The 26,724-nt window shown below is 40.5% G+C and overlaps 1 protein-coding gene across 4 annotated transcripts in view; it reads right to left on the reverse strand.

The window, feature by feature from the left end:
- Positions 1 to 709: 709 nt before the first annotated feature.
- The window catches only part of spock1 (SPARC (osteonectin), cwcv and kazal like domains proteoglycan 1), a 96,601-nt gene continuing 70,586 nt past the window's right edge, over positions 710 to 26,724 (reverse strand). For 2 of the 4 annotated variants that reach the window (XM_054793115.1, XM_054793116.1), the window contains exons 4-11: positions 26,308 to 26,422; positions 23,445 to 23,577; positions 15,813 to 15,933; positions 8,639 to 8,758; positions 8,106 to 8,327; positions 6,482 to 6,544; positions 3,976 to 4,113; positions 710 to 1,936 (exon numbers count right to left, since the gene is read on the reverse strand). In XM_054793115.1, coding sequence (XP_054649090.1) covers positions 1,749 to 1,936; positions 3,976 to 4,113; positions 6,482 to 6,544; positions 8,106 to 8,327; positions 8,639 to 8,758; positions 15,813 to 15,933; positions 23,445 to 23,577; positions 26,308 to 26,422 — 1,100 coding nt within the window. In that variant the 3' untranslated portion in view covers positions 710 to 1,748. Of the gene's footprint in view, positions 1,937 to 3,317; positions 4,114 to 6,481; positions 6,545 to 8,105; positions 8,328 to 8,638; positions 8,759 to 15,812; positions 15,934 to 23,444; positions 23,578 to 26,307; positions 26,423 to 26,520; positions 26,555 to 26,724 lie in introns of all 4 variants that reach the window. The other 2 variants (XM_054793117.1, XR_008572998.1) reach the window with 2 other exon arrangements.

Raw genomic sequence — 26,724 nt, forward strand, 5'->3', positions numbered from 1 at the left:
TCCACACCTGAACCCAATTGAGCACCCGTGGCGCATCCTCAAGTGGAAGGAATTTAGGGGCACAAGGTGTCGAACATCCACCAGCTCCACCATTGATGTCATCATGGAGGAGTGGGAGAGGATTCCAGTAACAACCTGTCCATGCCCAAGAGGGTTAAGGCAGTGCTAGATCACAATGGTGGTCAGACTAAATATTGACACCATTTGTGCATGTTCACCGTGAGGTGTCCTCACATGCGTGTCCAGCTAATTAGACAATAATGGCTGTGTGTTGACGTATTTTCAGTGGATATTAAAAGAAGCTACACACTGATTACTCTACAGTTTCTTCCCAAGTTTCATTCCTGTGGTATTGTCCCTTGAGGATATATGATAACATGGTGGCTGAAATCTCAGGGGTGTACTTGCTTTTTTCTTGAGCATCCACTTTTGCAGATGGATGTTTCAAAACAATGTGATCAGCTAGCCATCTCACAGCCATTATCCCTACAAAGTAAGTGATATGTACATTTTGTGCCGCTAATATCAGCCGCTAAAAGCAAAGGCTGCACTCGCAAGGGTAGAACAAGGTCAGATTTGATTGCTTCCTGACGAGACAGGCTCTGTGTACTCATTTCACTCTGACTTACTGAAATAATGCGACAAATATGAGGCTTGTGCATGATCCGGCGCCCAGAGTGAGACACACACACACACACACACAGATTCGTAAGGTTCAAAAGACACCCAAAGTGCCACTTTACTTAAATTGTCAAACTTACAAAGAAAAGTTCACTTGGTTGACATGGCGTTAGGAGGCAGAACAAAGAGCCTCTTCTCTGCTCCCACGACTTCATAAGTCCTCCCAGCTCAGGAGCAGCACCTTCTTTAGTGTCCATGCACAGTCAAACAGACTCAGCAGCCATAGCCACAGCTCACCGACTGGCCAAATAACTAACTTAGCTGGCACGACGCTGGTACCCGACTTTGCTTGTCTATCGCTCTGCAATGCAACTTCCTACCTCCTGAGATTGGGAGAAGAACCGAAAAAGACACTAGACAGCATCAACATAGCAAACAAAGTATTGTAGCGGCCGATTAGGCGTCACGTTCTGTTTCGAGATGCATAGAGCTTGACCCGAGCCAGGTAATTCTCTCTTTTACAGGAACACGATGAGGAAACATGCAACAACAACGACGACACATCATTAAATCTCATTGCTACCTGCTCTTTCTGGGACATTCAAGATCAACAGTTAAATAATTTACAATCTTCCATGAAATAACAAAGAGCGAGAGCGAGAGAGGGGGGTGGAGAATGGTGGATTTGCGAGGAACATTGTTGACCCGATGGTGGAGTACAGACAGAATGAAAGAACAATGTCGTCATCATCATGTACAATGTGGCCCGTTGTGTCCATATTTACATCCGATGCATTGGCTCATGTATTTGGGCAAACAGACAGGGATAGGAGAGAGGCCATAGAGAGAGGGTAGAGTAGAGATGGCAGAAGCAGAAGGCATTATTCTTCTTGACGAGGGACTGCTAAAATGTAATAGGCTCTCTGTTTCCTCTTTGAGTGTTGAGCGAAAGATTCGGAAAATAAACTATGAGGTCCACGGATGAGAGAGATTGCAGGAGCAAAGTTCAGGAGCCAAAAGATGGACTGCTGTCACGGCCACTGGAAGAGAGGCTGGAATGGCTTCAAAATCTGTGCTGGACGTTTTCCTGGTCGGTTGATGACAGTGTTAGAACCGAGGGGGCGGAGCTACCAAACGTAGCCCATCTCGTCATCCTTGTCGTCTTCCTCGTCGTCGTCATCTTCGGTGGTTCCTCGGGGGTGGATCCGGCCCCGTCTTTTCTTCTGCCGACCCTGCGAAGCTTCTTCCTCCTGGTCGTCGAGGAGAATGACGGCGCCGCCACTGCCGAAGTCTCCCGATGTCTCCTGATCCTCGTCTGAAAGGAGGAAGGCAAACCATTCATGTTTCCTGTGTGGACATGCATGGGTAGCGACTTACTTGTATGCTGTGGTTAATGTTTGATGTTTAATGTAAGGAAGTGTTTCATGTTTGCCATTCTGAAATGTAAAAATCCTTTGAGCGCCGCACACAACGTGATGTTAACCTAATGTTGTGTCCACGTTGAATCCCGCACACGACTCATTGCCTCCACCGACACTCCCAGCATTTAACATTTCTGAGCTGTGTTTGAAAGCGGCTTTGTACACACAGGCTACACGAGTGCCTTTCAGTATTGTGTTCAAATCAGCTTGCCTTTAAACCGACAGCCGACACAATGCTACCTGTTTGCTTCATGCCGAATGACGACAGGGGTTATTTGAAGCAACATGTGTGCAAATTAAAGACAAATTCGAGGGTCTTTTTAAGCAACACTTTTTTTTTTCGAACTAGCCATCCGTTTACTTTACACGAGTGTGTTTGGAGCCTGATAATGCAGACGCCACAACCGAAATCAGCGGAGTAACATTCATTTTACTGAGAACAATCATCATACTATAATAATTATCACTATTTTCAACATTACACCATAGTTATGGTATGGTATGACACGGTTTATTTGTTGCAGACAAGTTACTTTAAGGAACAAATCACAATTCAACATGTCTGAAAAGGAGTAGGAAGAAGCAGAGCTTATTGAATCCCACCCCTTCTCCTTCTCCATGCCCATTACTGATCATTCATTCAGACCATAACTTTTACATTTAGACACTTGCAATATTTCCCTTGCTTCCATTTTATCATTCATTTTGTTTGCTTCCTGTGTGAAAAGAAAGAGAAAAATATCAATAAGCAAATAGGAGTTAAAATAATGGCAATATAAACCTTAAGGCTGGGGTGTCCAAATTATTTCCAGACAGGGCCATATACTGAAAACTGAAAGGATATTTTGTAAACCAACCCCTGTAGACAGAATAAGTTATACATATTTCAAGCAAAAACGGCATTTCAGCTTTGGGATAGAGCTGAAATGCTACTGATGACATTATTTTTGCCCATAATATTACGAGTTTAGTCTTCAAAAATTGCGACTTTTTCATTACAACTTTTTATATTAATATTTTGACTTATTCTCGTAACATGACAGCTGTTTATTCAATTCCTGCAGCTGTTCAATTTCTAATGTATTGACTTGAAAATAAGATGACCCAGAATATATGAAAAACCTGTTTTTGGAAAAAACATTTTTAACACAAAAAATGGTCAAAAACTGAGAAAAATCATGTTTTCAAAATCAGTGGATCTCATTTCATCATCTCATTTATCATATTTATACATTCCTTAGCCGCTCTACAGTTTGATGACTTGATAACCATTACCTTCATAGCTGTTGTTTGTCCTTGAGGCACTTTTTCCGGGAGTCTGTGTCACGGCTGCATCACTCCATCTCATTGGTGTGTGTGTGTGTGTGTGTGTGTGTGTGCGTGTGTTGGTTTGCAAGTATAAATCCAGAGTTGCTGTTGGCTTTTTGGTCATTACATTGCATGGTTAAATCAATGTTACCTATGTTTTGGCTGTTGGCGTTAAACCATGTGTATCCTTTGTCGAGCCACACCACCACTATTTCACATTTCAGGGTTGAAACATTGACATTTGCACTCTCGTGTGACAAATTCTCCTACTTGACTTGCACAGCGTGGGCGTTTTATCGGAGCTGCAGCCTGTGAGTGGAATATCAGAGGTAGACGCAATCAGACATATGACTGACCCACTTGGTGTGCCGAACATTATCACCTTCCTACACAACTGCTGATGCAATAGCTGTGTGAGGAAAGTGTGCGCTTTTTTTTTTTTTCAAATAAAGTTTTTTTGAAGTCAGCTTATCTGTAACAACACAAGGTTAGAGGAAGCGAAAACACGGCAGTCCTTGTGGAGAAGAGTGCTTCGTCTGAGAGACAGCAAAGAGACAGATTGGAGCTAGAACCACAACTTTCATTTATCTCCAGGGTGTGTATTGTGCGTGAGGGTGTGTCTTACCGCAGTTTGGGTTGCCTTGCTTTCTGGATCCGGCGATCTCATTACCGTATTTGTCCACACACCAACACTGTCCAGTGCTGCCATGACACTGGGTTGGTTTGAAGTAGCCCTCCTCAGTACAACGAGGAATGTATGAACCTGCAGGTGGACCACAGAGACCATAGAGGATTCATGGCAGCACAAGAGAGGGCAAAATAGGGAAGGGAAACATAGGAGAAAGCGAGAGAGAAGAGATATCTAGTAGATGTGAAAGCTGCTCCATTCACAGAGGGAGATGGCCAAGCAATTATTGCTGAGAGGCTTGCAGGGCAACAAGCATACATCCTGCTTAAAGGCAGCCAATCACATTCAATAACACACACACACACACACACACACACACACGCACACACACACACCAACTGAGCTTTGTTGTGTGAGGGATGTGTGGAGCTGAGACAGATGGCACTAAATTCAAGCTGTTCTCAAGAGAATTTAGTAGGAAAAATAACGTGAAACACTTTATTACAACCAGACTGGACTATTTACTATACAGCACACCTGCACATGTGGGTGTGTGCATGTGAAGCATGCTGCAGTGTTACTGTGATGTGAAGTCCAAAACACATTTAAATTGAGCAGAGGTGTCCTAAGTGCGACTTGGGGGCCATTTGCTGCCTGTGGCTTTTTTTTTTTTAAATTAGTCTGCAGCAAAAATGTAATAATTTAACAAGAAAACTTAAAAAAAAGGTCACAAACAACAAAAATGGAAAAATCAGCAGTCATTTTACAAAAATAAAGTCAAAATATGAAGAGATAAATTTGTAATCTAACAAAAAAAAGGTCGTAACTTCACGAGAATAAAGTAATATGAAGAAAAATAATATCATTTTAGTTGCACTTAGTTGAAATAGTAAAAAAAAAAAGATGTTATTTACATATTTAGAAGGTTGTAAACACGTTTTCTATGTTGTAACTATGAAAATATTTCATTCATCTATCATCTATTCATTTATTTTTTCATTTCATCTATCTACAGTATCTACTGTATCTATCTATCTATCTATCTATCTATCTATCTATCTATCTATCTATCTATCTACTGTAGTGGTGGAAGAAATAATAATAGATCCTTAGATGCATCGCAATGTGGACATTGACGATTATTTATCGATTCATAAATGTCAATAATCGATACTGACGGAACAAAAAGGCGGAACGCGGAAGTGCCACCCGAGCAGTTTATGGTGGCGCACGTAAGTGTAAGACGCTCCGACCCGCACGCGCTGGATTTAAAGCGAACGTCTGGATTTCACGTAGTTGAAGGTAAAAATATGCAAGCTTTGTCACAGAAGCTTAAAATAGTTTGGGAACATGACAAATATGAGAAACCACATAACACGTTTCCACCCGAACGAGGAGGAAAAACAGCCACCTGAAGTTGCTGCCAACCAGACAACCATCGAGCAGGTGGTAACTAATTTTCCACCCAACTCGGAAAAGGCGAAGTGAATCACAAAGTCAATCACAACTTCTACTGCGAAGGATTTGCAGTTGTTGAGAACCAGGGCTTATTCAGAATATGCTGAAGTTTGTGTTAATTTTATACATGCTGCTACTGATCGTTTTATCATCACATCGCAGGCCTCTGAATCGTAATCGCATCGAATCGTGAGGTGGCCAGAGATTCCCACCCCTAATATGCTGTATATGAAATGCAGGCTTCACTGCACATCTTAAAATCCATCAGTCAGCTACAGACAAAGTAATGTAATGTAGCTAACATAGCTATGCTAGTGTTGCTAGTGTTGTGGATGTGGTGCACAAAAGCACTTCTTGGAGCAAGACACACTGTGGGATAAAGTAGTTTAATAACCAGTGATGATGTAAATGGTGATGCTGCTGTCTTACTGCTTTGTGTATCGCCTAACTTTACGTAACAGCTGGTAAATATTCTTCTTCGTTGCTCACATTCTCCTTCTTCTCTTAAAAGTCCTTGTTGAGACTACCTGTAGTTCTTCTTCAGGAGTGTCAAATACATAACTCTGTGGCTGTATTTTGCCATCATTTCAAAAGGTGTATGGGCTTGATGCTTTTTATCCCGGCTGGTGTAAATGGTACACGCTTCTGCCTTTGGGCTGTGTAAGGAAGGCATGAAGGGCATCTGGCGTGAAAACCAAGCCAAAACCATTCATGCGATTGACTCGCTGTGGCGACCCCTGACAGGGAAAAGTCGAAAGCGAAAATAAAAAGAAAACAAGGGCATGATGCTTTTTCAAGTCACTGAGAAATGGGGTTCTTTTGTGCATATTAGATAAATAAATATACTTTACAAAGTAAAGTATTCTACTTCAAGATTTTTTTTTTTTTAATCACATCAAGGACATTGAACTACCATTCACACTCCAAAACTCTTACATTCTTGCAACAGTGATTTCACACTAATACAGTATACCCTAATGTGTGTGTGAGTGTAAGAATGCAGTGCTTTATGCAGTAAGTGGTGACAGCTGTCAATCAAACTGACCTACGATGCTCTTCCTTCGACTCGGATTCTGGATCCTGCTCTTCTCCGCTTGGCAAGGCAAACCTACAGTACATGCAGAGCACATCCAACATGGTTTCATTAAATATGGAGGACACTTGTCTTTTTTCCAACAGCGCTCTTGAATCATGCATACTTTTTCCGTCGTCATGTGCATTTCTCATTGTTGTCATCTTCTTCTAACGTCCCTGATGTATTCTCCCAAAAGTCAGTCTTGTTATTAGTATTAGCAGTTAAACACAATGCACATCTAATGAGAGACTCACTGATATTTTCACCGATTGTCGCAAATGTCTTTGCTAGTGTTGAAAATAGCGTCTGACATCTGTTCAGTTAATATTATTACCCTATTTGCAAAAGAGGCAAATTGCTTTGCTCCTTCTGGATTGCCCCAGACGGGGGAAAAAAACCCATTTGTCATCTATTTCTGCTACGTGTGCAATAACGCTCCCCGAGTAGCGTCACAAGGGCTGGAAATGAAATGCAGAGTGAGCATTTTGCTACTTTAGTTGTATCTTATAATTATTGTGTGAGCATTTGACTGGCCTGTGCTGAGTTCAGTGACAGGAGATAACCTCCATTTACCTTCAACAGCAGAGGTGTTCAAAGTGCGGCCCGGGGGCCTTTTGTGACCGCGGATCATTCTAAAAACATAATTTAACAAGAAGAAAAAACTACACCAAAAATGGAAAAATCAGTCATTTTACACAAATAAAGGCAAAAAGTTGTAATCTAACAAGAAAAATTCTTAATTTTATGAGAATAGAATCATAATATTATAAAGAAAAAAACAACATTTTACTAGCATAAGGTTGAAGTATTAATGATGTTTTTTTTAAGCTGTAACATTATGAAAAACAAACAAAACAACGAATCAAGTTGTACATTTTGGAAAATTAGGTTGTAGAAAAAGTTATAATGTTAAAAGAATAAAGTCAAAATATTATGGGAATCAAGTAATCACTACTACAAGAAAATTTACAAGAAGAAAGTTGAACTAATTGGAAAAAACAACAACGGTGGAAATGGAAAATATAATAGCTGTAATTTTACGCGAATAAAGTCAAAATATTTCGAGAAAAAGGTTGTATTGTAATGAGGAACCCCCCCCGACAATTTTACGAGAATAAATTCGTAATATTATAAGGAAACATGTCATTTTAGTAGCATAGCATACAGTTGTAATATGAGAAACAAACAAAACAAAATAAAGTTGCCATTTTTGGAAAACTTGGTTGGGGAAAAAGTTATAATGTGGGGAAAAAGTCAAAATATTACAGGAATGAGATCATAATATTACGAAAAGAAAATTTACAGAGATTATTTAGGATGACAGTTGAAATATTTGGAAAATTGAAAAAAAAAAAAAGGAAAAGAAGAGCAAAGACATGCTAATAATAGCCTTTTTCACCTACTGTACATCACAAAGCTGAGATGCATTTATTTCTTGAACTGTATATAACTTCTTAGCATATCGATATGTGTTGTTTTACAGAATATCAAAGGGGGCCTTGCATCCTTTCATTTTTCACTATGTGGCCCTCGCAGAAAAATGTTTCGACACCCCTGTTCTCCAGTATGTGCAAAAATCATTCCAAAATGGTACCTTCGGGCTTCTGGAAGCAGTAGCACCACTCGTTGTTTGACAGCTTGCCATCCTTGAAGGAGTCGCAGGAGTTGAAAAGGGGCTTCATGCACAGCTCGTACTTGTCCATGTAGATGGCGCTCAGCTCTGACTCGTCAAGCAGGAGGTCAAAGTTCATGTCTAGTTTGTTGAACATCCAGCCCAGTGAATCTTTGCAGATGGGCAAGATGCTTGTGTCAAAGTCTAAAAAGCCAGAACAGACAAGTGAACATATGAGAGCGTGTGCAGCTCGGCTGGGTCGCTTGCATGTCTTGTCTTTGACAAGTAGCACACTGTGTGTGTTTGTGTGCGTGTGTGCGCGCGTGTGTGTGTGTTTGTGTTTGTGTGTAAATGTGTGTGAGCTGCGTTGAGACATGTTGACAATGCAGGGAACAGAGCGGGGTCGCTGTCAACATCACTAGCATCTCTCATGAGGATCAAAAAGCTGTGGTAGAGAAATGGGCAAGCACACACACGCACACGCACACGCACACACAGTATATGTGTGTACTCACGTCCATTGGCTGAATCTGAGCTGTCAGAGGATTTGAGGTCTCTGTTGGCATCGAGGTGAAGAACTCCAAACCAGTCCTTGAGTCTGGCAGCCAGACTGTGGAGCTCTGCGTCGGTGCACACTACACACACATAGATGTACACAGTGTATACATCAGAGAGCAGAGTATCGACTGGGAAAAATGAAATCTTCCATTCTACTATTCACTAAAACTATGCATGCCACCCATCTGACCTGTAACACAAAGCCACAAATACACCAGTAAGTGCATCTGAGGGTAAAGCTGCCTAATGAGCCTCATAAAGCGCCATACAAAACGTAGATAACCACAAAGAATCCTACCAAAATGGTCCAACATTGTTGTTCCAAGGGTTTTCAACCCATAATTCTTTAGTTTCCATTCCAAGTCTTTCTGGACAAATATAAACCGAGAGAGCGGCAGGTCACTGGTGTGTGTGAGTGACAGGAAAACAGGCTCTGGGAAGAAGTGGTATAATTCCACCTGTTGGTTTGCATGTAGAAATCTCTAGACTCAGAATATACTACGATGTGTTTTTTTCCACACTTTCACGGACGTCGGGAGAAACAGTGTTGGCCGGGAGAAGCCGCCCGCCATGGCCGGGCAAGGTGCATTAATGTCGGAAACGCTATGTGAGCAGCCGCCGTGCGTCCACGGAGGTCGGGAGAACCAGAGTGTACAGCTGGAGGAGTCACCCGCCTCAGGAGGAGCCGCTGCCGTCGCCGGGCAGTGTAGACATTGTACTTTTAAACTTGCAACACACGCACTCCTCATCTGCCTTGCTCTTGCGACCTGGCTGCGTGCAAGCAGAAAATTATTTCCATCCCAATTTTCTTCCTACCATATCTTCCATACCACATCTCTTGCTTGTCAAACCGGATATCCAGTTGCATCAGTTTATCATTCACAACCCGAATGGGACCTCTGATTTGAAACATGAGACAGCCGCCGCTTTCACAATAGCAAGCTACCAAGCTAGGTAGTTATCCTCCAAATAATTGATTCTAAACTTAAAAACAGGTTTGAAAACGTACCACTTCCACACGGCATGGGAGGAGAACTTTTTTTTCACTATGTCATGTAGGACTGGAATGATCCAGGGCTGCAAGCCAAGGTAATGTAATGTAAAATAATCTCATCAATGTAATAGCAGCATACCACATATGACAAGGCCATTTTTGACTAATAGGTATTTTTGAAAAACCGTGTTCGAACCGCGATGTAAAGCGGGACGACTGTACTTATCGGAGCCCTGTTTCCAAAATGTTTGGTTTAGGGTTTCGATTGGCACTCTATTTGAGGCTACCAACCACTGTTGGGTGCAGCGAGACAAACAGCAGTGTGTCAACTGAGCGATTCCTTGTGTTGTGTCTCACGTGCAGCTCTCCCGATGACCAAGTTTCCTCCTGTGTGCACAGTATGTGTGTGTGTTTGTGTCTCACAATATTTCAGTAAGTCCTCTACAGCCTCCATCTGCAGCAGAGATCAAATTTAAAAACACAACCGGCTTAGAAAGATCCACTTTCATCTCCAAGATAAAACTGAAGTGGAGTCTCTTTCTGAAGTTACAACACAGAGAAAAACCTCTCTTTCATTACTTTGCATTCTGACGTGTTATTTTTTTTCTTCGTCATCTTGCATTCTTTCACGAAATCACTTCGTGCCCATTTCTCATCATACGGCAGCTTCTTCATTTCCCATCTTGCTCTCAATACATTTCCTGAGCTTCATACGTAAGGTACATTCATCACGGCCGCCTGTACCTATCTCACATTTCTCTTGACTTAGCGGACCGCTTTGATATACCTGCCTTTTCTGTTTCTTTCCTCAACTAAATTGCTTTGAGTGCTTCATTTCCCATCTCTGCCCTAACACATCCCCATGTAAACTCCAAAGATAAGTGCTTCTGTGTCTCACTTTGATATCCACTCGCCCTGTCTTCCTCCTCCTCCTGGCTGCTAAGACTGCTTTCCAGCTCACCCTCGACAGCCTCTTGCACCTGCACGGCAACACGGGTCTCAGTGGACGCTCTTTTGTCTTTTTCTTGGTATGACGCAAATTTCTTCACAGACCAGACAATTGTTGCTACCGCCGCAAGTGTTATTTTTTTAGAGCTGGAAATAAAAACATGTATGCAAAACACAGTGTGGCTTGTTGACAGTTTCTCTAGAGTTTTAACATCGGCAAGAGTGATTCAACGTGTTAAGAGCACAACAAGGTCTTCTCTGGGGTGAAAAATGGAGTGCAGTACTTGACAGGCAGAAAACAAGTCAACGCTCAGCCATTATTGTCTAAATAGCTGGCAACACAAGTGAGTAGTGAGTGACTGGCTCCAAAGCGTCAATATTTAGTGTGTGAGAGCCATTGTCGAGCTATATGTAGCACTGCCTTAATCCTCTTGGGCATCAAATTCACCTGCACAGACTGTACCGCTACTCTTCCACTCCTCCGTGATGACATCATAGGGTTGATGAATGTTAGACATTTTGTGCTTTTCCACCTTCCACTTGAGGATGCACCCCAGGCGCTCAACGGGGTTCACGTCTAGCGAAGACATCCTTGGCCACTCCATCACTTGGAGGTCATCTTGGAGGTGTGTCAGGGCTCGCTATCGTGTCGGAAACGGCCCAGTTCCCGAAAGGAGAGAATCTTGCTCTCTTTCACATTGTCAAAGTACATGTTGGAATTCATGTTTCTCTCAATGAACCGCTGCTCCCGGTGCCAGCAGCATTCATCCAGCCCGAGAACACGATGCCAACACCTCCATGCTTTACACAATTAGCAATTGCTAATTGCTTCTGCCATCCCTTGATTGCAAAGCTATGCACAGATGTGCACAGTGAATAGACACCACAGAACGATTAGCAAACCATCAACCATTTCAATTTCATATAAAATCCAGCAAGATCAACTCCTGTAATTTATGGTATTTTTGTAAATTTGCTCCAAGTAGCAAAGAGACTAATAAAGAACACAACAGGCATGAATTTGACTCTAAAAATGGTCCATTAACCACTACTCCAGAACCTGTTTTGGCCACCAGTTTTGGAGATCTACTTTATATAAATACCACTTCATCCAGTTTATCCCAACAATATATATATTATAATATATATATTATATATTTATATTGGAGCTGACATCAGGGTTCCCAAGATATTCCACACTTACTTTGTGCCCAGGTCACAGTCGTGCTGGAAGAGTTTGGAAGCATAAAATCACCCAAAATGCCTTGGTGAGACCAAAAATTAGAATTCAGGAAGATGTCATCCCCCTATCGATTATTTAATTACCGCTGTCACTGTGCATGTAGTTTAAGAGAAGCGGTCTCAAAGCTGTGCCAGAAGAAAGCATAGTCTTGTTCACCTTGAAACGCCAGGAAAAGCGAAGGCATGAGGTGACGCCTCTTAACAAGCTGTGAGGATAAAGCAGTACGGCGGGTCAGTTTCATTAAAAAGATACAACAGTATGTTGGATTTAGTTTGCCCTTTGACACCAGCACAATCTCACAGGCGGCGATGCAGCCCAGATAGTGATCAGGCATATGCTGCTCTTTTACAGGCGTTCAACAATCTCCTCCTCCCATTGCTATGACAACTCTCGACATTTATCTGAAAAACGGAAACATATTGTATATTGTAAGAACAGCCTAGTTTGGGGGGGGGCAGGGATTGTGATAAATCCAACTGGAGTTGCAGTCGTTTTTTTCGGATAAGGTAACTGAGGACATTTTTTTCCATTGTGCCCTCTGGGGCTGACCAATCAAAGGGATTCTCATTTGTATGCACAGGTATGCAAAATTAAAACTTTTTTTGCTTTTTTTCCTTTACCATCAAAATTCAACTTTAGTCTCGGAAGTCTAACATAAATATATAGAAAGGACTACTCGGGCAGACCTTCTCAATGGTTAAAGCACAATGGATCATTTCTGGTTTGTAAAATCTAGTGGCTAAAGCAGAGCACAATCAGTCACCCCTTGCCCTCCAAAACCTCAGGTTTCAGGTTATGGGAGGTCGCAGGTGACGAAACATTAAGCCACACTAATGGAAAAGAGGCTACGTTGGAAAGCAAATCAACCGAATGAAAGTGTTGTCTTTTTTTTTTGTTTTAATTCTCACAACTGCCTGATCCAATTACTTCAAGTAAATCTGCAAACCACCTTTATCTTGTTCAATGCTCACTTTCTGCTTTCAACTATGGAACCAGTGGACCCACTCTGACAGAACATGGTGGTGTATCACGGCCCATTGAAGAGCCCATTAAGGTCTGATGGAGGTGCATTTCATTACTGAGTGCCTTTCTAATTAACGTGATAGTTTATGCTAAAGAGGCATTGTAATTAAGGTTGTACAGTAGATGCAAGTGTGGGGCCTAACAATCTCACGGTGGCACATACAGTATACTTATCACACAGCATCAAATAGCAGGACCGAGCAAAGCAAATTTGAGGAGGATATATTTGGATTTACAATATGCATTGTGTGTTTGCTTGCAGCCCTGCTATTATTACTATTGCTTTACTTCTGCCTAGCCAGGATATACACACACCCTGTTTTCTATCCTTCAAGGTGTTAAAAAAAAACAAAGTGCATATAAAAACAGCCTCGCAAACTGTTTCAGGTCTGGTATGAATATACATTTTATTTTGTGAGCATGTGTGTGTCGCATCTCTATGTTTACTGACAGCCGAGGGTTCAAACTGCTGACACTTATCATCAGAATACAATCTGGCAAACACACACACACACACACCTAGAGTGCCAACTCCATCTGTTTACCATTCTGAGCTGATGTGAGATCCTATCGGGTTGAGGACAACACAGTCACACACGGTGATATTCAGGAAAAAAAAAAAAAAAAAAAAAAAGGCGACGTTGGAATGAGGGACATTAAAGACGACTGCATTTAAAAAGCCAACTTACTGAGTGAAAGGAGAGACCCAAACAAATAAATAGATTCTGTTCACTGAGCCACACTGTCTGCAATCCATACGCAAGTAGAGCTAGATCCGTTAGTTGAGATGTCATTTAGAAAAACAAGCAATTACAGGTTGGGCTTGTGCAGGTGGTGTCCAAAGTGCTGTTTTGCACACGGCCCACGGCACATTCTAAAAATAGAATTTAACTGGAAAACTAAAAACAGCAAAAATGGAAGACTCAGCAGTAGTTTTACAAAAATAAAGTGAAAATATGAAAAGAAAAAAGTAAAAAAAAAACAACCTTTTATCCTAAAATAAACAAAAGTAATTTAACAAGGACAAGTTCTAATTTTACGAGAATAATGTTGTAATATTATGCGGAAAAATAACGTCATTTTAGTAGCATAAAGTTGAAATATTAACAAGAGACATTTTTTTTTAAGTCGTATTATTGTGAGAAAGAAACAAAACAATGTTTTGTTTTGAAAATAAATATAGAAAATTAGGTTGAAGAAAACGTTATCATGCTACAAGAATAAAGTCAACCTTTTATGAGAATGAAGTCATCATTACAAGAAGAACATTTAAATAAAATAAATAAATTAATTAAATTAATTAAATTAATTAAATAATTGGAAAAAAAAACAATGACAGAAATGTAAAAAAGAGCTTTAATTCTACAATGGAATTGTAGAATTCAAATTCAAACAATGGAAAATTAGGTTGGGGAAAAAGTTATAATATTATGGGAATACAGTTATAATATTATGAGAATAAAGTGAAAATATTCCGAAAAGAATATTTATGAAGATTATTTAAGAAAAAAGTTGAAGTAATTTGAAAAAAAAAAAAAAAACAGCAGCAAAAGTGGGGAAAAAAGAGCAAAGACCGAAGTTCATACTACGTAATAACGGGCTTTTTCACGTACATACCAAAGCTGAGATGCAGTTTTTCTTGAAATATATTTAACTCCTTAGCATATCGACATGTGTTGCTTTACAAAATACCAAAGTGGCCCTTGCATCCTACGTGGCCCTCGGCAGAAAAAGTTTGGACCCCCCTGGGTTCCAGCTGCTAGGCTCCTCAGAACTGCAATTCTTCATTTCAAGAAATAAATTTTTCCGCATGACTGTAAACGTCATCTGTGCTTAAAATGTTTTCGAAGACAAGCTAGGATACATGTAATATAGCTATCCGAAAAGTTTCATAATCATAAGACACATGGTCAATGACTTATCGACGGTTAGTTGCTGAGTCCCACCTGTGCCGCTGCAAAGACGTTTTGCTCGATGTTTTTCAACCAACCTTGAATTTTTACACACATGAGCTTGTCAGTCCCCTCAAGGTGTGTACCAAATCCAGTGGTGATTCCGTTCCTTCAGGTTACAGTGGGTATTTTGTGACCGCACCACCATGTGGTGTAGCTGTCTAGTCTACTGGCATTATTGCCATTTTGCCTTATCCTTGCCGAGTGTTGAAAGGGTATAAGCACACAGAAACAGTCAGGGTGGCGGTGATAAACACTTCAAAAAGCCTGGAGGTGAGTGAGCAAGGCAGATCAGCTGACTTACTGGGCTGGACTGAAGACGAAACAGAGACAAACACTATTGTTTCGTATTTTTGGAACAAATGTGAAGGATGAACAGTTTCCTCAGGAATAATAATGAAAGAGTACATGGAGGGGTAAGGCAGGCAGACAGACAATGGATAGACTGATGTAGGGAGTAAGAATCCTCATCCTCATCATCTCACAACTCCCACATGGAGAAGGGAGGAACTTTGTAACAATAACAATCCATCCTTTTTTGTGCTGCCCCACTTTAGATTGCATTTCTCCCTCAGAATCTCTCCATCTATCAGACAAAATCCTATTTTTATGACAAACAACAAGACACAGCCTCACTCCATCACTGCTTGCTGTAGCTGTCAGAGACATGGAGTGAAGGGGGAAAAAAATAATATGAATAAGGGGAGCGGGGAGTGGAAAGCAATGGGAACGCTGAGAATCATCAGATATTTTTGAGGGATCACTACAAAGGGTTTTTTGTGTGTGGTGGTGGAAAAGTGTGAGGCAGCAGCTTGAGCTCAAAAATGAAGAAAGAAAAGAAAAGATGAACTCAATTCAAGTTCATTCAGTTCTACCCATCTGTTTATCCATACAAGCAAGCATGTAATCAAAAGTCAGGAGAGCTGGTTCGACAGCCACACGTAGACAAGCAAAATATGGAGTGTACTCACCAGCCCTGTCAGTTTTGCGTGGCGGTTTGCTAAGCGCTTGTCCAGGCAAACATGGACACGCTCCATCGCATTTCACGGAGATCATCTTCCCAGAGAGGCAACTCTGGAACTCCAGCTTACACTGCATGGACAAAACGAAATTTGTTGGGAAGTCATATGCAAATGTAGTGGAAGCTCCTTAATCAGATCCAAAGGGGCCGACGAAAACCAAACCGTACGAAAAGCGAATAGATTTTCCCCATAAGAAATCATGTAAATCCTATTAATCCGTGCCCGGCACTCAAAAATGCTAACTGAAAAGACATTTTATAGGGAATAATTATAGTTTTACATGCAGAAAACAAAGCAAAATACATAAAAATGAGCAATGAAATGGATAAGTTAACATTTATCATCACTTTCACATTTATTGAAGACTCGTTGGTGACCAATGTTGTTTCATTCTAGTCCTTTACAAACTGAACTTTATTTAAGAGTGTACTCTTAAAGCTGTATACTCGCTCACTTGAACTTTATTGTAAACTTCAGCAGCAGGTGCAATCAACAATCAACACACACTGGACTGGCTCATTTTGGGTGATGTGTAATCCCTTAAACCGTCCCCCCTGCATCCTGTGTTAAATGTTCCTATCCTTACATTACAATCCTATTGTAACCTTCATACTTTGCTATGACGTCTTTTGTGAATTCAATAAAGTTTCTAACCTTCTTTATCAACATTTTGGCACATGCAACTATTTTTGCACTTGCATTTAATAAAAAAAAAACAACAAAAAAAAAAACTGATTCATCTAACACTCAGAAATCCGCAGTTTTGTTGAGCGCCTCATTAGTACGGCGCACTGTCAAGGAAGAAGACACAAGTGGTTCATGGTTCTGTTCGCGTTTTATGAACAAATACACTAATTTGTTATGATAACCACGAAAATAGTGGTTAAAACGAAAACTGAGACATATTTTTAGCAATAATTTTTGCTGAAAACCGAATCATATGTGAAAAAAAACAGAGTTTCCAGTGCATAGTAACAATTTCTATTTTTCCCATGGGTACCCCTAAAGCAGTCATACCTTGTTTACCGCTATTGATTGGTTCCAGCCCCGACAGCGATAGGTGAATTTCCGTGAAGTAGGATCCAATATTAGGAAATGGAATATTTTCGTAGTTAGAGCATAGAAAACCTGATTATGACCTTTTTAACACTGTTAGAGCCTTGTGGAAATGAACACCCCCATAGTCACCTTTATACTCGTATTACCTAATATAGTAGACATGATAATAATAATAAGACATAATAACTCACCGTTAGCATTGGGAAAGTTGATTGTTGTTGTAGTATCTCGAAAGTAATGTGGGTCGATTGCATGGCATTAAGTAAAAGATCAACATCAGCCTATCATCCATCCTCGCTATGACGTTTGTCACTTGATTACATACAGGACAGCCAGTTGGACATTAATCTGCCATACATAGACGTACACGCCGACAATACTGCTAGCTTTGGTTACACCACATTGTGCACCACTTATGCGCAGGCTAAGGGATCTCTGAAGTGACACAAGAGTCGCCCGCCCGTTTAACTATAGCAACCTATCAAACTAATTAGCTAGCCACCATTGTATTTATTCAAAACTTTGTAGGTTTCGAGGTTTGAAACTGAGTGGGGAAGAAGGACAAAGTAAGAACCACTTCCACACGAAACGGGAGGAGAACTTTTGCAACAACTGCAAGGATCAATGGCTGTGAGTTAAGATAATGTAAAAAAATGTCTCATCAATGTGAAATTATTGATGCATAGTGAGCAGAATACTACATATGACTTGGACTAATAATAGTATAACATAGTCACCCATGAAACAGCGATTGTTTATTAATTAATGAATTTTGAAAAACCGCGAGGGAGTGATGTTTGAACCACAATGTAGTGAGGGACGACTGTCAACCATTTTTAGGTGACGTCAGATCATCAGTGCTACCCACCACGGGAATAGGATGTAAACAAATCAATAATGAAGGATGAAGAGGTTCATTATGAGCAGCCTTTTTATTTATTTATTTATTTTTCCACTTTCTGCCACAGCCAGTCAAACCAATGAGTGGTTATGGCTTTGTTTTTTTACACCGGATACCCTTCCTGACAAGACCCTGGCGGGGATCAATCCCGTACACAGTCTACAATGAAATGCTGCAACGTGTACCGTTACACCACCAGGGATTAATTACAAACAATATTACTAACACTAAATCAATATCAATGGTCGCTATTTATGACGCAAAGTAAGTCACTGCACGCATAGTATGATAGAACTGGCCCGGCGTGAGTGCACCTTAAAGCTAATGAGGACATTTTCATTTCAAGACAGTGGGAACTTGACCAGAAGACAAATGAATGAATATACCAGGGATGGTTTTGAAACAAATCCTTTGACTTAAATCGGTTGATTCATCAAAGTAAGGATTTTCTTCATTGCATTACGGATAAAACACACTAGGTTATGGTTCCTTTTTTCAATGCGTACTCTCATATTTGCTAGTTTCTCACCCTTCTTTAATGACATGCTCCACTATTTTGCTGACACAAGCCTTACAGAAAGACTGTAGGGTTGACAGACAGGTATGAAGTAGCTGCACTGAAAGTATGCAAAAATCTAACTTGGCCGAAGCTGATTAAGGGCAAGATTTGCTGATACAGGAGTCCTCATTCATCTCCTGTGAGCAGAAGCGTCCATTAAGAAGCCATACAGACACTCGGTTAGACGCAGAGATGGCCGGTGACATTCTATTCTTCTTCTCCGCAGCACAAACCCTAACGCAAGATGGGCTGCTTCAGAAAGTAATTTAACTGAATAAATCTCATCTGGGGCAAGTGAGGAGTAAGGAATTGTTCTTTCTTCTAAAAATAATGACAACTGAGATGGATTATGTAAATTCTCTTTGTGTTGAATTTTTCAGAACATGGCTGTGCATAACAAAAAAACCCATCTCACCTTCTCATTTCTTCATAGTGCTGCTGACTTTTGACTACTAATGCTAATCGAAAACATATGATTTTGCCAATATTTATAATACAGCATTACTAATAGGGACAGCAGGGCTCCAGACTGCAACTAAATGGTGGCATTTTGCGACTAAAATTCGAGACATTACGGGCAAATTTTTCATCTACTTGTGCATGTGAGCAGCCAGTTAATTTGTTTGCCTTTTTAAAAGTCCAATTAGCAAACCTAGATTGTGCAATTGGAAACCAGTTCTCTCTCTTGCATGTGTGTGCCACTGGAGCGGAGGCAGCGTTCTGCACACGTGCCAGTCTCTACGGTGGGATGTAACCCGGAATTAATTGTGGCCATGTGGGTCATGATGGTGTAGAATTGCTAAATGTTCGCTGTATGCACAGTAGCTGTTCAAGCTAATACAAACCGTGTTCAGTGGATGTAACTTTAGCTACGAGCTAGCTCGTGAATGTGTCTGCCGTTAGTGGTTATTAAAGACATAAAGTACAGTGCGTATGAATGGAGGAAGCCGAACGGTCCAACCTGTATTGTTTCTGCACACACTGTTAGCCACCCGGCTGAAGATGCTCGTCATAAATTGAATAGAGGGCAATAGAGTGTCTGGCAGGTAATTGTTTTGCGTAATCATGTCAACGGAAGCCCTGCGATTGGCTGTCGACCAGTCCAGGGTGTACCCCGCCTCTCGCCCGAAGTCTGCTGGGATTGGCTCCAGAATGCTAATGCGGCATAGAAAATGGATGAATGAATGGATTAATTCCTTCACATTCACATCTGCAGCCAACACACGGAGACATGTTGCCAGGTGTTGAGAGAGAAACAAGCGACTAGCTCTCTGAAAACAAGCCCATAACAACCGAAAATTTTGGAATTTGAAAGAGATGTTACAAAACAAATTTGGAAATTTGCAAGCATCTTTACAAAAAAACAACGCCAAAGTTGCTTCTAATAGGCTGGCTGATATGCTTTGTTTATACAGTATGTGACGTAACAGGTCAACTGGAAAGAGCATAAGCGTATCTAAAACTTTGGGAGGCACACAGTGTATGGGAAATAATCGCAGTGGAGATAGTGCATACAAACAGGGACGTCACACTGAGGTGTGGAAAATGGAGAAACCAAATTATTTCAGTAATGGGAAATGTACTGAATGAACACAAATTCTGCTGTCGATACCCACAAACATGCACACAACATTCACCGATGATACTGGCACCACACAATTAAAACGCAACACTTTGAGCAAACACAATGCCAGTGTGAAACATGAAATGTGTCTTGACCTGTGTAATATGTCTACGTGTATACGTATACAGTAAGTCCAGTAAGCTGTTTATTATGTTGTGTCAACTGCTGCACAACAAAATGGGAATGGAAAACATTATAGTTTACTTTGCAAGTTGATATCAGTGTGCACCCCGAAACTTTCTGCTTGTGCTCCGAAAATTTTAAGTTAGACCACTGTGGTCCTAGTGAAAAATAGTTAGTCTGGAGCCCTGGAGAGACAAGAATAGACGGTATGTAACAATAGATATACGGGATATCCTACACGGTGATGAAAGACAGGGAAAAGAAAGAAGAAAGAAAAATGCATTTAATAAAATAAATAAAATGCTAAAATATTTTATTTAAAATATAAATAAATAACAGGGGTGGTACAAGATTTACTGCCACAAGATTTCACGAAATTAAAATGTGATTTGTCGTTCAGCAAAAAAATGTCTCGTGGCCACTGGGTCTGGCACAGTAGTAAATACATTAACTTATCTCACAACAAATGAAAATGAACTCAGTAATTTTGCCGGCCTCAACATATTGCTATGTGCGTGTGTGTTTGTTTTCCTCGTCGCTTGCCTTCAAACAGGCAGGAAGAGAGTTCACTCTGTGCATTGGTTTCAGAACCTTGTCGTGTCTGTTCCATAAAACAACGGCATGAACCGAGTGAGCCCTTTTGTCAGTCATAGAGTCTCTTTGTCTTGGTGGGTGAGGTGGGGCCGCTAGCATACACACACACACACACACACACACACACACACACAGTGCAAAAGAGTGTAATGTAAGAGAAATAAAATTAGGAGTTTGCTATATATTTTCATATATTTCAAATGCTAATGTTAAAATATCGTCTCATTCTCGTAGACCCAATCATGTGTATCGTTTCGTCTCATGAAAAGAGTGTCTCGTTACACCCCTAATAAATAATGTACTGTACCAGATTATATATTGGCAAAATCTGTCTTTTGTCTGTCTGTCCTGTCATGTGATGATCAGGCACAAATTTTGCATGAGATGTGGAAAAAATTAGCAATGCCTCTCAGTATCGCTCAGTGATCTTTAAAATCACGACTAGACTATAATAAACAAATGGTTACATTAATACATCAGTCTGAATTATTTACACAGAAATCCTTCATATTGTTAAAGTTGTTGTTTCTTTTGACATGAAAACACACAGAGGGGGCCATGTTTAATTAAATGTGTTGATAAAAGCTACAAATCTCTGCACCAGTCAACATATTGAATTAGCTGTCTAGGGAGGGAGACAGTAAATGAGGAAGTCCAGGAAATGGATAGATGACCTCCTCCAGTCACAGGCTGCACACAGAGATGCCCCATGAATCTTTATAGTTGTCACTCTCCAGGGGTTAATGTGGTTTTAATGAAACTGTGTTTTAGCACCTGAGTCAGAGGAGTAAAAATAGAGGAGGGAAGTAATAGACTTCACTTGGCTGGTGTGCTGAGGCCTATCAGGAGATACGAGCATTGTCTATTTAATATGATGCAGAGAGCGTGTGTGCGTGTGTGTTACAATGTAATGTACCCGTAATAATATACCATGGATTAGCCCGGGACAAGTACTGTACGTGACAAAGCAGCTCACTGGTGAGAAGAGTGTACGTCACGCTTTGGGGACCCATCAGTCCGCCTGCTAACCGACCGAACCACTCCAGCTGAATTGCTGCAGAGAGCTCAGGGATTTCTTAGCCTTGCTCTTCTTTTTGTTCTCCGTCTGGTTTCTCCTTGAACACTTCAGTCCCTCAGCGCTGGCAGGTTGCGTGGCTCATTAGGAAGTGAGTGGAATGCCTCCTACAAATCAGCAAGTGGGTGTGTACGGCGTGCTCTGGTAGATGATTGAAATATCTAAAAACCTAATCATTAACACGCAGATGCTAAACCGTGTTCGGGGTGGCAGGAGGGCACGTGGTGGGTTGTCAACACACCGCTAATGGTGAGGGGGGTACCAGGAATGTTAACCCCCCCCCCCAAAAAAAAAACACGTAAATAGCGTCATATGTGGTGCTATCGCGGGAGACTCCTTGGCAAAAAATACACTGGTAATGGATAGATATGACCTGATAATACAATGACCTGGATGAATGAGAATATTCCCAAGCATAATAGATAGATAGATCATTTATTTCTATCTACGTAGTAACAGCAGTAATAATGGCGTTAATTGAGGCAGCAGTGGTGTTCAAGATCCTGCTATAAATGACAATGATGATGGCTGGGTTTGCTTGAGTCAATCAGACATTTTGATGAGCCGGTATCGTGAAGACAGGGATCTGACAAATTCTGAGCCTGGTGATGTCATAATATGCAAATGAGGGAGATGAGTAAATGACTAAAATTTACTCCCATCACAAACTTTTCAGTATGCGGCCCTTGACAGAAAAAGTTTGGAAGCCACTAATCCAGGGGTAGGGAACCTATGGCTGTATTGTTTTAAAACTTTAAAATGTCAGTGAAAAAAAAAAATATAAATACATTTTATCGTGTTAAAAATAGCTGAGAGCCAGATGTGGCTCTCTTGATGGCTGCATCTGGCTCTCAGCTATTTTTTAACACGATAAAATGTATTTATATATTTTTTTTTCACTGACATTTTAAAGTTTTAAAACAATACAGAAATCATAGCGTTAAAAATAACGTTCAAAATAAAAAAAACCTTTTCATGGATTTGAATCCATCCATCCATTTTCGAACACAATGCGGGTGGCCAGAGCCAATTCCGATATGTACCGGGTCAGACACCAAAACTCCCAAAGTTGGTACAATCTGGCCTGGCCTGCATGCTCATGCACAAGCCCATGCACGGACACCCATCCTGGATATGTCGTACAATCTACACAATTCTTCGCCTTCACTACTTATTAATAATAAACACCAGCTTTCATAACATAAATACCCAAAACCTCAAAATAATCCAAAAATCACTGGTTCACTATTCCAAATGACATTAGCACAGTGCAGTGTGTTACCTCACCTTTTTACTCCCCAGCTACTAGGGAAGTGTTACCTTACACCCACATGCAATCAAATGGAGGTGAGAATACGCTTAGTCGCCGAGGGGACTGGTTGCAAAAGTTAGATGGTCAGAAGAGTTGAGAAGAGCTTTTCCAAAGAGAAGAGAGTGCTTGGGTTTCTGGCCTGAAGGTCCTTGACATTTTGTCAAGAAGGAGGAAAGATTCAGAAGTAGAGATAGACGAAAAAAGGTAGAGGAGCCTATCTTGTGGCTATTTGTTTATACTGGATATATTAAACCTCCGTACAGGAACATGCTGACATTTAGAGTTAAAATACAGTAAGAAAATAATAGTAAGAAAGATGTTGATGGCATCTCACCTTCGAGGAATAGGTGTGTCCATCTGATCCACACACTGGATTTGAATGCGGTGCTGAGCACAGTTTGCAGCTCCCATGAGTGCCGGCTTCAAGCCTGTGCTTTTGGCCCAAGCTGCCTTTCCGGGCTTTCACACTACGTGACAAGAAAACGTCAATATTCACTTGTCGAAAAAAAAAAAATCCATACAGTCATACACTTTTGAAGAATGAATTTATTCTGGACAGGATTGTTTTTTGAAGATACCACAGCTGGTTGACGGAGAGCCAGGTTGTCCTTATCAAAAGAAAAAACACAGCGGATTTTGATATCAATCTATCAGATGACGTGCATATAGTAGAAACATATTTCAGGCATTAGAACAGTTGTGCTCACACTTTTTCAGCCTGCAAGCTACTTAAAAAAAAAAAAATAAATAAATAATAATAAAAAAAAATATATATATATATATATACACACACAAACACAGTATATACAAACACACACATACATATATATATATATACACACACATATACATACATACATACATACATGTATACACGCATACACACACACACCTATGTGTATATAGACACACACACACACACACACATACACACAGACACAGACACATATATAAATACACTAACGGTCAAAAGTTTTAGAACACCCCAATTTTTCCAGTTATTTATTGAAATTCAAGTCGTTCAAGTCCAATGAATAGCTTGAAATGGTAGAACGGTCAGTGGTCAAGTGCCAGAGGTAAAAAAAAAAAAAGACACTGACAGCTCTATGCACACTGCACACAAAATAGAAGACCAGTGAGTGGCGATCGCTGCTTATCTTGCCCTGGCATGAAACCCCATGCTATTACTCTGATTCGTAGAATAGATAGATACTGTAGATCTAGTCAAAAAAAAAAAAGGATTTACTTACTGAAACTGACAGATCGACTGCAAGATAGCCAACAAGACAAGTGACAGAGATCACTGTTTAGGTAGCAATTTATGTTGAGAACACTTGTCGGCCCCCAGGTTCAAACAAACACAGCCATGAACACGCAGCAAAGCAAAAACATGACATATTCACAACAATAACACAATAATAACTGACTATGATATGATGACTATGATATAAACACACACAAAATCGGCCACAAATATGTTGTTTGACCTTCAGTGATTGACACTGACAGATCTATAAACACAGCAAGACACAGCTTGGCATGCTTTTCCATGGTCAAATGTTTTCTGGGTTTTTAAGTTTTTATTTCCATTTGCGTCAGTGCTTGCGTTTCCCCCGATAATCGGGACAGCTGATGATAGAAACACTCACCAGTAATTCACATTAATTCCCAATTTCGGTAAAGTTTGCTGAAATACCAAAGCATCTGATGAATGGCGTCTTTTGGAAATGTGAACAAGCTTACTCTGTTTCCTCGAGTGTTCCAGCAAAACGAGCATAATATAAAAAAATATACAACAAACAATATAAATTCATCCAAAACTGCACCAGAATAATACAGAAAGCATTGTAGTCAGCGGGTTCTCAAAGTGAGGTCACTTCTTCCTTTTTCTCCAGTCTTCATTCAGAGACTGCTTTCATTGACGAAAAGCGTAACAAAACAGTAAATATTTCTCATCATTTGAGCACGTATCTAACACAAGAAATATGCCTTTCAGTGCTATTTTTCACAGCGACAATAACAAGATTAACATGTGTTTTGGTTTCATGCACTTTAAAAGGCAGATGACGATGACTAGACATGTGTGGACTAAAAGCACATTATCATAAAACAGGGGGCTGGAAAAAAAATCTCTTTTTGTTCTCTCACGTTGCACTGCGCTCCAGCACCCTGCTGAGATCTCCCATGCTGCACTAATTTGGAAAAGCTCTAATTTCATGGTACTACAGCCCCCTCGCAGCAGGACAGAGGTGGGTAAGAATTAACACTGGAAACCTCCATAGGGCTTTTTGAAGTGTGGCTGGCGGCTTGCTTGTGTAAATGTCCACAGCTCAGTTTAAACACACAGACCCCAAGTAAAACATGCAGCACCGTTTTGTACCTGAGGAAGGAAAACAAAATGTTTTGTGAAGATAACAACGGCAGCTTTGTAATTAGTGTGACGTCAACCTCCTAATGAACTGAGGATCACGACAAACTTGGCATGTATCTGTTTAGTACAAGAAGACCAACAACTTTTGTTTGAGAACAGTTGAGTTTTTCCACTTTATTCCCAAAGTCACGTTAACGCTATTTATAACGCTATTTTCAATAGTGTGTATAATGCAACATTATTTAGTTACTGCACCAAAAATGATGAAATATGAACATTTATAGCAGGCTAAAATGAGTTCATGGTCCATAGCTTAAGTGAGTGATGCATTGTGATACTGCAGATGATGCAGATTGCAGTGGAGTCATTTGATGCATTAAGCGGTAAATTGGATGCGTTATTAATTCAATATGAAGGGCAAGAATCAAAACAAATTGACTTGAAGCTAATGACTTGAAGAAATCAATTAAACCCGGTGACAAAAAGCAGGGGCAAAAAATTACTTTTCAGATGTGGTTTGGGAATCGTGGAGTCTTGAAATGAAACAAAGATTAAAAAAAAAAGATTAAATTGGGATCATTGCGAGGTTGAAAGCACAAACTAATTAAAGGTGATAGTGCACAAAGAGTGTACAAATAAGTGTATTGTTTGACAAGAATTAATTGGTATTGAATGAATGTAAGCCTTTCACTGAAGCAGATTGGAGTTACACATGGTGGTTCAGCAGATTTTCATGTTTCCCTGCTATCAGGCGGGTCTTGTGGCATGGTGACAACCAGCAATCATAACCCATCGGTGCATAATAGGTCCTACGACAGGTCCTTACCTGTGTGTTGGCTTCTTGTGATTGGTGCAGATGGCTGTTTGGTAGTCATGGCTGACACACACCTTGTGAGGGGGACAGCGCACTTTCAGACAGGGGTCCTTAGTCGTGTCAGGACCTTGACAGGTAGACAGAATGGAGACGTCACATTTGAGCTGCGAACATGCACTCTTAAGATCTCACAGCTTTGATATTGACTACTTGCTATTTACTTACAGTAATTTGTCATGGCAACCCTGTTAATCACAGACTGCAACAGACACATGAAGAACATAAATGAGGATGCCAGAAATAAAATGAGTGGGTTTCTAACACAACAATGGCTGAAACTGTTATCCACCATGTGGATAATTACAGATGAGCCCAGAGAGTTTAGATCAAAGTCTGCATTATGTAGAAGTCACTGCCATGTAAGTGCCA

The sequence above is a fragment of the Dunckerocampus dactyliophorus genome, chromosome 11 (genome assembly GCF_027744805.1).
Source record: "Dunckerocampus dactyliophorus isolate RoL2022-P2 chromosome 11, RoL_Ddac_1.1, whole genome shotgun sequence".
Taxonomy (NCBI): Eukaryota; Metazoa; Chordata; class Actinopteri; order Syngnathiformes; family Syngnathidae; genus Dunckerocampus; species Dunckerocampus dactyliophorus.